Source organism: Bos javanicus, chromosome 11 (genome assembly GCF_032452875.1).
Source record: "Bos javanicus breed banteng chromosome 11, ARS-OSU_banteng_1.0, whole genome shotgun sequence".
Classification (NCBI taxonomy): Eukaryota; Metazoa; Chordata; class Mammalia; order Artiodactyla; family Bovidae; genus Bos; species Bos javanicus.
In genome coordinates this window covers 2589012-2601753 of record NC_083878.1, presented here as the reverse complement: position 1 = coordinate 2601753, position 12742 = coordinate 2589012, and the positions used below count along the sequence as shown (strand labels likewise).

General features: G+C 42.7%; 1 protein-coding gene across 1 annotated transcript; it reads right to left on the bottom strand.

Moving 5' to 3' along the window:
• Window positions 1–1068: 1068 nt before the first annotated feature.
• LOC133256684 (histone H3.3A-like) lies at window positions 1069–1865 on the bottom strand. The gene has a single exon (XM_061431507.1). It carries the CDS (start codon window positions 1791–1793, stop codon window positions 1383–1385), a length of 411 nt encoding a protein of 136 aa, XP_061287491.1. The 5' UTR covers window positions 1794–1865; the 3' UTR covers window positions 1069–1382.
• Between the last annotated feature and the right edge of the window lie 10877 nt (window positions 1866–12742).

Here is a 12742-nt window from a genome sequence, read left to right as displayed (position 1 = left end):
AGGGGATACAGGTTCAATACCTGGTTGGGGTTAGATCCTGTATGCTTCACAGCATGGCCAAAATTCTTTAAAAATAAAGAAAAGGATCTTTAGAGACTAAAAAGGAATCTTAGCCTTTCTGTCTTGTGTTGGCTGTCCGAGGAGAAAAGGAAGATTTCACAATCTCTCCATAATTACCAATTGAAATCCTTCTGCTGAAGGATAAATTTCACACCTCCTAGCCAGTGGTTCGGAAAAGGCAATGGCACCCCACTCCAGTACTTTTGCCTAGAAAATCCCATGGACGGAGGAGCCTGGTAGGCTGCAGTCCATGGGGTTTCGAAGAGCTGGACACAAATGAGCAACTTCACTTTCACTTTTCACTTTCATGCACTGGAGAAGGAAATGGCAACCCACTCCAGTGTTCTTGGCTGGAGAATCCCAGGGACGGGGAAGCCTGGTGGGCTGCCATCTATGGGGGTCGCACAGAGTCGGACACGACTGAAGCGACTTAGCAGCAGCAGCAGCAGCAGCAGCCAGTGGTTAGGGATGCAGAATGTCCCTATGCAGAAGGGATGTCAAACAACTTGGACGGTACTTCCAAAAATACTGACTTATGGTGGAGGGGGAAAGATTCTTCTCACTGGCCATTAGTGAAGTTCCAAAGTTACTCTTTACAAACTTTCATGATGAAGAATAGACCACAGGCTCCTGCTACTAAGCATCAGTGCAATCAATCAGTGATAATGAAATTATTATTTTAAAACTGATGCCATGACAATGTCAGGGTAAAAAAAAATACATTTCAAAGTGGGCAAAACAATGGGTTTTAAAGTCATGTGTTTAAAGGTGTGTTTTCATGATCAACTAAGGGTTTTTTTTTTATAGTTTAATGTATTTTAATAGCAAACTTACAGGAACAGCACAGAAGACAGACAATATGAAAAACATGTACTTGCACGTAGGGCAACTCAGTTAGAAAAGTATAGTGAGTGGGTGGAATCTACTGTATGATAAAAATGCTACAAACACCACTTAGTTGCAGTCAATAAGAAATTTACTTGTTTTAAAAAAATCCAAATGCTGGCATTGTCCAGAAAAATTTAACAGGTTTATTTATAATTGTTATAAAGTTGAACTGCTGAAACTTGTTCACTGAAACATTTTGACTTTCCTTAATGCTTTATGTCCCCACATTTATATTAAAAATTCACACACAAATGAAAATGGAAAAACTGCCAATACCTGATTTCTGTCCCCTATTTTCCACTTGCAGTCATATACTTAGGTACCTTTTGACCCCATGAAAAAAAAAATATCTAACGTTCAGAACTACCAATAACAGGAAGAAGATAATTTTTTTTTCTTTCAAAGAATGAAATGTTTCCCATCATAGCGGATTCTTAAGCACGTTCTCCAGGTATGCGGCGTGCTAGCTGGATGTCTTTTGGCATAATTGTTACACGTTTGGCATGGATAGCACACAGGTTGGTGTCTTCAAAAAGGCCAACCAGATAAGCCTCACTTGCCTCCTGCAAAGCACCAATAGCTGCACTCTGGAAGCGCAGATCTGTTTTGAAGTCCTGAGCAATTTCCCGCACCAGACGCTGGAAGGGAAGTTTGCGAATCAGAAGTTCAGTGGACTTCTGATAACAACTAATTTCACGGAGTGCCACAGTACCAGGCCTGAAACGATGAGGTTTCTTCACCCCTCCAGTAGAGGGCGCACTCTTGCGAGTGGCTTTTGTAGCTGCTTGCTTCCTCGGTGCTTTACCACCGGTCGATTTTCGGGCAGTCTGCTTTGTACGAGCCATGGTATAGAGACCTCCTTACTTACCCCCCTTCTCCTTCGGCTGGAGCTCGGCGAGTAGAGGCGGCGCTGGTGTTGGAGAGCGACGGCCAGGGTTTGTTTTTAAAATGATTGTCAGGTTAGAAGACATTTGCTAATTGATGGTCTGCACAGAAATGAAGTTAGATGTTATACCAAATTAGAGACTCCAAATTAGAGACCTACTAATCCATTTAAGAGCTTCCCTGGTAGCTCAGATGGTAAAGAAGTCCCTGCCAATGCAAGACATGCATGTTTGATCCCTATTTTGGGAAGATCCCCTGGAGAAGTGAATAGCAACCCACTCCAGTATTCTTGCCTGGAGAATTCCATAAATTGCACATCAACAAAAAGCCCTCTAGCGGTGAACACTTCTTGGTCTGATTTCTAGTGATTTTTCTTCTTCAACATGATGAAGTTGGTCCAAACCAAGTTGTTCGGCCGCCTTGTCAGTCACACTAATTGGTGACTGTACACGAATGACACAAGAATAAACTGTAGCAGCAGTCACTCATTTAAAAAATATATAGTAGCTTTCCCCCAAAATAAATTTATTTTCATCATTAAAAATAAATATGCAGAAAGTACCTAAATAATTTATTCGATTCTGCCTCCTAGCCTGTAAAATCTAAAACTTATTGAAAACTATTATACCGATGAGAACAGTTGCTCAAAGACTTGAAAACATTCGCAGAGAGATCAATAATTAAAAAACAAGGCAAACGATTTTGAGTGGTCTTCCCAGAATTGATGAACATACAGGTATTATTGACACTGTTCAATTGTTGCTGTTTATTCAAGAAGCCAGAGCAGAGTTTGTAGTTACTGAAGAAGTAGACTTCATGAATATCTTCATGGACCAGCTAGAGGCAGGAATATTTCAAAGTTGAGAAAACACTAATTCAGTACAACCTGAAGTAGAATCTGCTAATATGTGTTACATCTGATGGTGGGAAAAATGTTTGTGGAACAGGAAAAGCCTTTGGTGAACAAATTTACAAAACTAGCAAACAGGTGTTTAAAGTCCATGGTTATTCATCCTATTATTCATCGGCAGGTACTTTGTGGAAAATATTTGAATCCCTCATGTTTCATTGATCAACAGTGTCAACGGTGAACTTAGTTTATTCTCATGGACTTAAAAATCATCAGTTCTGCCAATTTTCTTTAGAAATTGAAGCTGAATATACTGACTTGCCCTACCACACAGCAGTTTGCAATTTTTTCAAGCTTGGAGCTGAGAGTAACATTTTTCTCTCTGAAACTGTCCTCAACTACTTTGCTCAAACACTGAGTGGCTTTGGAAATTAGTTTTTGCTGCAGACTTGATATTGTTTCTTAGTGAGGTCAACCTAAAATTACAAGGCAAAATGGCATATGTGAAATTTATTCTGTGATAAAGTCATTTCAACAAACTGAATCACAAGTAATAGCAAGCTGCTCAATACACTTCCCATACTGTCGAAAGATGAAACAAGAAGCAGGATGTCCATTCCCACATAAATCTGCAGTAGATATATTTTCTGAATTATTTCTGAACTGCAGTTCCAGCAGTTTGCCAGATACTGGTGCAATTGGAAAGAACAGTTCCATATTTCAAAATCCATTTAACTTTGTTTTTAACTTTTAATTGAGGATCTTCCAGGTAATCTCTAATGAGTGATTAATCTGCAGTATAATGACATACTAAAAGTCAAATATTGAGATAAATCTAATTATATAAGAATGCTGCTGCTGCTAAGTCTCTTCAGTCGTGTTCGACTCTTTGTGACCCCATGGACAGCAGCCCACCAGGCTCCTCTGTCCATGGAATTCTCTAGGCAAGAATACTGGAGTGGGTTGCCATTTCCTTCTCCATATAAGAATAAATATGCTCAATTAAAATCATAAGTTGTGGATTAATATCAATTAACAATCTTTATCTGTATTGAAAAATATTTTCAAAGAATCACTATGTACTACACAGGGAATATAGCTAATATTTTACAATAACTGTAAATGAAATGTTACCTTTAGAACTGTGAATCACTGTGTCATACACCTGAAGCATATAATACTGTACATCAACCACACCTCAACAGAAAAAGAAGCAATATGTAATATTTCATTACAGATCAGCACTTACAGATGAAATTTGCAATCAATTTGGATGATCAGATCAGATCAGTCGCTCAGTCATGTCCGACTCTTTGCAACCCCATGAATCACAGCACGCCAGGCCTCCCTGTCCATCACCAACTCCTGGAGCTTGCTCAAACTCATGTCCATTGAGTCAGTGATGCTATCTAACTATTTCATCCTCTGTCATCCCCTTCAATCTTTCCCAGCATCAGGGTCTTTTCAGATGAGTCAGTTCTTCGCATCAGATGGCCAAAGTATTGGAGCTTCAACTTCGGCATCAGTCCTTCCAATGAATATTCAGGACTGATTTCCTTTAGGATGGACTGGTTGGATCTCCTTCCAGTCCAAAGGATTCTCAAGAGTCTTCTCCAACACCACAGTTCAAAAGCATCAGTTCTTCAGCGCTTAGCCTTCTTCACAGTCCAACTCTCAGATCCATACATGACTACTGGAAAAACCATAGCTTTAACTAGACGGACCTTTGTTGGCAAAGTAATGTCTCTGCTTTTTAATATGCTGTCTAGGTTGGCTTTTCTTCCAAGGAGCAAGCGTCTTTTAATTTCATGGCTGCAGTCACCATCTGCAGTGATTTTGGAATCCAAGAAAATCAAGTCTGTCACTGTTTCCATTGTTTCCCCATCTATTTGCCATGAAGTGATGGAACTGGATGCCATGATCTTAGTTTTTTAAATGTTGAGTTTTAAGCCAGCCTTTTCACTTTCCTCTTTCACTTTCATCAAGAGGCTCTTTAGTTCCTCTTTACTTTCTGCCATAAGGGTGATGTCATCTGCATATCTAAGGTTATTGATATTTCTCCTGGGAATCTTGATGCCACCTTATGCTTCATCCAGCTCAGCATTTTGCATGATGTACTCTGCATACAAGTTAAATAAGCAGGGTGACAATATACACCCTTGACATACTCCTTTCCTGATTTGGAACCAGTGTGTTGTTCCATATCCAGTTCTAACTGTTGCTTCTTAACCTGTATACAGGTTTCTCAGGAAGCAGATAAGGTGGTCTGGAATTCCCATCTCTTGAAGAATTTTCCACAGTTTGTTGTGATCCACACAGTCAAAGGCTTTGGTGTAATCAATACAGCAGAAGTAGAGTTTTTCTGGAACTGTCTTGCTTTTTCTGTGGTCCAACAGATGTTGGCAATTTGATCTCCGATTCCTCTGTCTTTTTCTAAATCCAGCTTGAACATCTGGAAGTTCATAGTTCATGTACTGTTGAGTCCTCTCTTAGAGAATTTTAAGCTAGCATGTGAGATGAGTGCAATTGAGTGGTAATTTGAACATTCTTTGGCATTGCCCTTCTTTGGGATTGGAATGAAAACTGACTTTCCAGTCCTGTGGTCACTGCTAAGTTTTTTAAATTTGCTGGCATATTGAGTGCAGCACTTTCACAGCATCATCTTTTAGGATTTGAAATAGCTCAACTGGAATTCCATCACCTCCATTAGCTTTGTTTGTAGTTATGCTTCCTAAGGCCCGCTTGACTTCCCATTCCAGGATGTCTGGCTCTAGGTGAGTGATCACACCATCGTGGTTATGAGTCGTGAAGATCTTTTTTGTATAGTTCTTCTGTGTATTGTTGCCACCTCTTCTTAATATCTTGTGCTTCTGTTAGGTCCATACCATTTATGTTCTTTATTGTGCCCATCTTTGCATGAAATGTTCCCTTGATATCTCTAATTTTCTTGAAGAGATCTCTAGTCTTTCCCGTTCTATTGTTTTCCTCTATTTCTTTGCACTGATCACTGAGGAAGGCTTTCTTATCTCTCCTTGCTATTCTTTGGAACTCTGCATTCAAATGGGTATATCTTTCCTTTTCTCATTTGCCTTTAGCTTCTCTTCTTTTCTCAGCTATTTGTAAGGCCTCCTTGGACAACCATTTTGCCTTTTTGCATTTCTTTTTCTTTGGGATGGTCTTGATCAGTGCTTCCTGTACAATGTTACGAACCTCCGTCCATAGTTCTTCAGGTACGCTATCAGATCTAACCCCTTGAATCTATTTGTCACTTCCACTGTATAATCATGGAATAATTCTTCCATTAGTAGACCCATATTACCAAAAAAATTGCACTTGATTATTTTTATATGAACTTTGTAGAAAATTACGTGGAAAATTATTTTCTCTGATTATGTAAGCACTTACATAATATTCTCCATTTTGCCTCCTGGCTAGCAACTCTAAAACATTTACCATCTGGTCATTTACAGAAAACGTTCACTCACTTTTGCTTTTAAGCATCAAAATATACGCATTTCCCTAGAAAATTTTCAAGTTTGTATCTTTTTGTAAAAATGGTACGTGCTCATTGTAAAAATACATAGGAGGAACAGAATAAAGAAGCTACCGTCACACCCCCTGACCCAGAGACAAGTGTTAGAGATTTGGGGAGTAACTTCTAGAAGTGATTTTTGCTAATATTTCCAAAAATGTATCTTTTGGAACACCAGTTGCTCAAGATGACCCTCAAAAAAGAATGTGTATGATGTTTCTGGATAATATTTTAACAACTCATAAGGGCAAACCATGGTAATTTTGAAAAGCTTAGAAAATATAGAAAAGTTTTAAAAAATCAGTTGTTTTTTTTTTAAAAATAAGTCCTGAAACTGGTATCAGGGTTCCCAGCGGGATTTGATGGCATCCTCATGCTGAGTAATTGAGAAGAATTTAATAAAGGAACAAAAAGGGTGGGGATTTGGGGAAAGCTGCAAGGGATAACGGGGTTCCCAGGTGGCGCTAGTGGTAAAGAACCTGCCTGCCAATACAGGAAACCTAAGAGACTTGGAATCGATGCCTGGGTCGGGAAGATCCCCTGGAGGAGGGCATGGCAACACACTCAAGTATTCTTACCTGGAGAATCCCATGAACAGAAGAGCCTGGCAGGCTACAGTTCACAGGTTCAAACCCAGTCATGCACGATTAAAGTGAATTAGCATGCATGCATGCAAGGGATGACTATTGTTCCTGAAGCCAGCCCAGCTCTGGGTACGGGTTAGGAGGGTGGGGTGATCTGTTACTAGAACTTGAGAAGAGTAGTTATTTGGAGAAAATCTGATTTTTAAAAAAATGTGGCCTTCAGTTGAGAGGATGAAACTGTGCCTCTGGGACCCCATAGGAAAAGAGCTGAGTTCTCTCAAGACTGATTTCTGACTGGCCAAAACCAGTTGGAAGCCAGTGGACAAGGGAGTCTCTGATTTAATCCTTCAGGGCCAGTTCCCCAGGGCACAGAGCAGGGAGAGAAAGGTGAGAGAGGGTGGGCAGGGGCAGACAGAGAAGATGCACGTCACTGCCAAAGGTACCCAAGTTCGTCCCAAACAAGTGCCAGTCTGTGAATTCGCACTGCAACCAGCCACCTCATACAGGCAGATGAAACCACACCCTACACCCTGTAGCTTAAGGTAGAAACAAGATAGAAACAAAATGATGCACCAAGAGCACCAAGCTTATTTTGCAGAGTACCAGCTTCCCAGGTGGCACTAGTGGTAAAGAACCCACCTGCCAACTCAGGTAGATGTAAGAGACCTGGGTTTGATACCTGGGTTGGGAAGATCCCCTGGAGAAGGGCATGGCCACCCACTCCAGTATCCTTGCCTAGAGAATCCCATGGACAGAGCTGCCTGGTGGGCTACAGTCCATAGGGTCACAAAGAGTTGGACACGACTGAAGTGACTTGGCACACAGAGAAAGCTAAGTAAACAACTTGCTGACAGCTCCTCCTGACTGAGCATCGTGCAGATGAGTTGAGGGACTAGAGTGACTGATGGTGAACTTTGGCTGCCACAGGCCAAAAATCCACCATGTGTTACATAGGAACTGCTCCCCGCAAGCTGCACATGCAATCCGTGAAGAGGCTTCAAGGACCTGCACAGAGAACTTTTTTTAAAAGATTTTTTAAAATATGGACCATTTAAAAAGTCTGTATTGAATGTATTACCTTATTGTTTCTGTTTTTTATGTTTTGGCTTTTCAGCTATGAGGCATGTGGGATCTGAGCTCCCCGACCAGGGATCCAACTATACCCCCTGCATTGGAAGGTGAAGTCTTAACCATTGGACCACCAGGGATGTCCCCATAGAGAACTCTTGCAGTTTACATAGTAAGGTAAACCTACTTTCCACCAATCATTTGCCAGGCCCCTCCCTTTATAAGTCGCCACTTTCAGAATAGACATCCCAGTCACAAGCCACGGGAGAGACAGATCTGAACTTTGCCTCCTGTCTCCCTGCTTGCTGTTGTTCAGTCACTAAGAGTGTTCAACACTTGGGACCCCATGGACTACAGAATGCCGTGCTTCCCTGTCCTTCACTATCTCCCAGAGTTAGCTGAAACTTATGTCCATTGAGTTGATGATGCTATCTAACCATCTTATCTTCTGTCACCCTCTTCTTTTGCTTTCAATATTTCCCAGCATTAGGGGCTTTCCCAGTGAGTCGGCTCTTCCCATCAGGTGTCCAAAGTATTGGAGCTTCAGCTTCAGCATCAGTCCTTCCAATGAATACTCAAGGTTGATTTCCTTTAGGATGGACTGGTTTCACTCCCTGCTTGGCTGCCCTGCAATAAAGCCTTTTTCTTTCAGCAAAAAACAAAATTGCCCAAAATGGTATTTGGGCTTTTGTGTGCAGTGGGCAACAAGCCCACTTGCTGTGTTACACAAACACGTTTGAATCCATGATTTTTTTTTTTTTGCTGTGCTATGCAGTATGTGGGATTTTAGTTCCCTGACCAGGAATTGAACCCACAGCCCCTAGATCAGAAACACAAAGACTTAACTACTGGACCACCGAGGAAGTCCCTGAATCCATATGTTTAAGACCAGATTTGGGTTCACTGTCCTGCTGCTGCCGCCTAGTCACTTCAGTCATGTCCTGTGGTCTGCAGACTGCCAGGGTCCTCTGCCCATAGGATTCTCTAGGCAAGAATACTAGAGTGGGTTGCCATGCATGCCTCCAGGGGATCTTCCTGACCCACGGATCGAACCTGGGTCTTGTACATTGCAGGCAGATTCTTTACCGTTGAGCCACCAGGGAAGCCCACTGCGCTGCTGTTCTTCACTAAAAAGAGTCAGAATTCTTTGGAGGGTGACAGCACAATTTGTCAGGATATCCAAAAAGGTGTGGCAAGCCTAGGACATCTTGCTGATCTTTAAAGTGAGGGAGCCATCAGTAGACGGTCTCAGATGACCTTAGAGAAAGTGCCCAGAGGCCACACAAAGACTCCCACAGCTAGAGGAAACGGCAGATTATGCATGAAAAGATAACTATGATCATTGGGATAAGCTCAGCCACAGATCTGTGAAGATTTTTTAAAATGATAAAGTTTTTGTAAAAGTGTCTTGTCATGAACCCATGTGTCTGAAATATGTTTACCAAAATTGCTGCTAAGTTGCTTCAGTTGTGTCTGACTCTGTGTGACCCCATAGACGACATCCAACCAGCCTCCCCTGTCCCTGAGATTCTCCAGGCAAGAACACTGGAGTGGGTTGCCATTTCCTCCTCCAATGCATGAAAGTGAAAAGTGAAAGTGAAGCCGCTCAGTCGTGTCCGACTCTTAGCGACCCCTGGACCGCAGCCTACCAAGCTCCTCTGTCCATGGGATTTTCCAGGCAAGAGTACTGGAGTGGGGTGCCATTGTCTTCTCTGAATTCACTACACAAATCTTATGCTTTGATCATCACACAATACACCTATTAAAAAGATAGAAATATACTGTATATATAAAAAATATAATGTAAATATATATTAACATGGAAAATAAATCATAAAATATTAAATGGGGTCGTGTGTCTTGGTTGGATGGTGCTCAAAATGAATTTTATAGATGGGAAAACAGTGGAAACAGAGACAGACTTTATTTTGGGGGGCTCCAAAATTACTGCAGATGGTGTATGCAGCCATGAAATTAAAAGACACTTGCTCCTTGGAAGAAAAGTTATGACCAACCTAGACAACAGAGAGACATTACTTTACTGACAAAAGTCTGTCTAGTCAAAGCTATGGTTTTCCCAGTAGTCGTGTATGGATGTGATAGTTGGACTATAAAGAAAGCTGAGCACCAAAGAATTGATGCTTTTGAACTGTGGTGTTGGAGAAGACTCTTGAGAGTCCCTTGGACTGCAAGGAGTTCCAACCAGTCCATCCTAAAGGAGATTAGTCCTGGATGTTCATTGGAAGGACTGATGCTGAAGCTGAAACTCCAATACTTTGGCCACCTCATGGGAAGAACTGACTCATTGGAAAAGACCCTGATGCTGGGAAAGACTGAAGGCGGGAGCAGAAGGGGACGACAGAGGATGAGATGACTGGATGGCATCACCCACTGGATGGACTTGAGTTTGAGTAAACTCTGGGAGTTGGTGATGGACAGGGAGGCCTGGTGTGCTGCAGTCCATGGGGTCACAAAGAGTCGGACACGACTGAGGGACTGAACTGAACTGAAACAGGTGCTCCCACGCTGGCCTGTGTATCTCTGGGCTTTGTCCACTTGGTTCCAGAGACTCAGGAAGGGGCTTCCTCCTCCAGATCAGTGTTGGGGGCTCCATGAGCACTCTCCCTTCAGCCCTTCACCACCAACTGTGCCCCCAGTGGCTCCTGCACCCTCCCAGGAACCATCCCCCCACCTCTACACTCTCTCAGCGGAGTCTGCTTATCAGGACACTGAGGTCACCTCGGGAGAGTATGGGGGTGCACAGTGACTGGGGTGCGTGGTTGAGAGAAGCTTGCAGCCCCACCCCCCATCCTCCCCGCCCCAGGGTGTAGAGCCTGTAAATGAATGTCTGAGACAGTACTTCCCAGAGTTGCACATATGAGCAGAGCACTGTTGCAAGGGGAACATTGGCACTTTCCTGGAATTCTGGCCCACCCCAGCCCCACCCCACCCATCACCCCCAGCCCAGTATTCTTGCCTGGAGAATTCCGTGGGCAGAGGTGCCTGGCGGGCTATAGTCTAAAGGGTCTCAAGAAGTCAGATAAGACTGAGTGCCTAACACTTTGCATGATCCATCCTTCCCCCATGGACGCAGATTGGTGTGGCAGGAGAAAGAGAACAGTACCAAGACTCAGAGCCCTGTCTTGCTGCCTATTGTCTGAGGCCTGAAAAGTTCTGACCCTCCCAGAGCCCCAGCTTCCTCATGTGATAAACACGATGATAAAACTCCTTTTCTCTTAAGGTTAGTGTGAGTGAAGGAGGAAACAGAACAGGCTGTATCTTGAAAGCAGGACTCCGTCTTGGGCCGGACTGTGGACTTTGAGCTCTATGCCCAGTAACTGTGGAAACGACAAACCAACTGGAAAACCAGGCCCCTGCAAGGAAGGGCCCCAGGGCTCTCTATTGCCTCAAAGAATACCCTACTTATCTGTGTAACCAAATAGAATCATACATTCTCTTATGCTTATTGGGGTATGACCACAAGCCTATTGTCTACTGTTAACTATCTAAGCTTAAGGCATATGAATCACGGGTTAACTTTGATTGTATCTTTCTTTTTCCTTTGGTCAGACTAGTTTAAGGGAATTTGGGGAGGTGGGTTTGGCCACATACACTTAGGGTATATAAGGTTTTCACAAAAACTGGTCGGGGTCCTTGGCTAAGAGGAGACTCTGCTTTGGGCCCGCCGGTGTAATAAACTGCACTCCACTATCTGCATTGTCCTTCTGAGTGAGTTCGTTTCCCGGAACGCGTGGCTACAACATGAGGATTAAATAACCCCATATATTTAGAGCGCCTTGCTCAGGGAGTAGCCACCCACCCTCCTGGGTGTTGGTATCTGTCATCCATATTCACATTACAAAATACGGTACTTACCACAGAAATCTGCACCTTGCTTAGTCGTGTGTGTGTGTGTGTGTGTGTGTGTGTGTGTGTGTCACTGTCAGACTGTCAGACTCTGTGACTCCACGGATGGCAGCCTGCCAGGCTCCTCTGTCCGTGGAATTTTCCAGGCAATAATACTTGAGTGGGTTGCTATTTCCTTCTCCAAGGGATCTTCCTGACCCAAGGATCAGACCTGAGTCTCTTGCGTCTCCTGCAATGGCAGGTGGATACCTAGAGAAGCCCCACTAAGTTTCGGTATCACTAATGAAATTCTGGGACTCTTAAGGGCAAAGACTAAAATTAAACTTAATTCTATGCTGGTTTTACAACAGCTGTGTCTTGGAATGAATGGATGGAATAAAAGAATGACACATTCATTCATTATCCCGAGTGTTCCAGCTACGAAGAATAGGAGACTGTTTGGATAGGTATCTTTTTGTTTTTATAGGCTCTTTGGAAGTTGGGGATAATTTACAGGAAACATGCCTAAGATCCACACAGAATCCTGACCAGGATGATGTAGAAATTGAGTCGATGGCCAAGAATTAGATAAGCAAATAAACATTTATTTTTTAATTTATTTACTTGTTTATTTGGCTGCACTGGATCTTAGGTATGGCTTGTGGGGCATAGTTCCCTGACCAGGGATGAACCCAGGCCTCCTGCATTGGGAGCAAGGAGTCTTAATCACTGAATACCAGGGAGGTGTAAACATTTAAGATCCAATAAACATTTGGATCTTAAATAAAATACCAGGTTTGGGCATCAAGGAAGCTAAGGCAAAATAATCATGATACAGTAAAAACCATTTTTTCTCAACCAGAAATTTCAAAAAAATCAATTTTTCAACAACTGCAAGGTTTTCATTGAACTAACTTCTTGTTATAACAAGCTGGAAGAGCTAGCTTGCTCTGGTGACAAACAGTTTTCAAAGTTTGCTGTGCAGTCAAAGCCTGTGTGGACAGAGCTGTACGCTGCTGATGCTGCTGA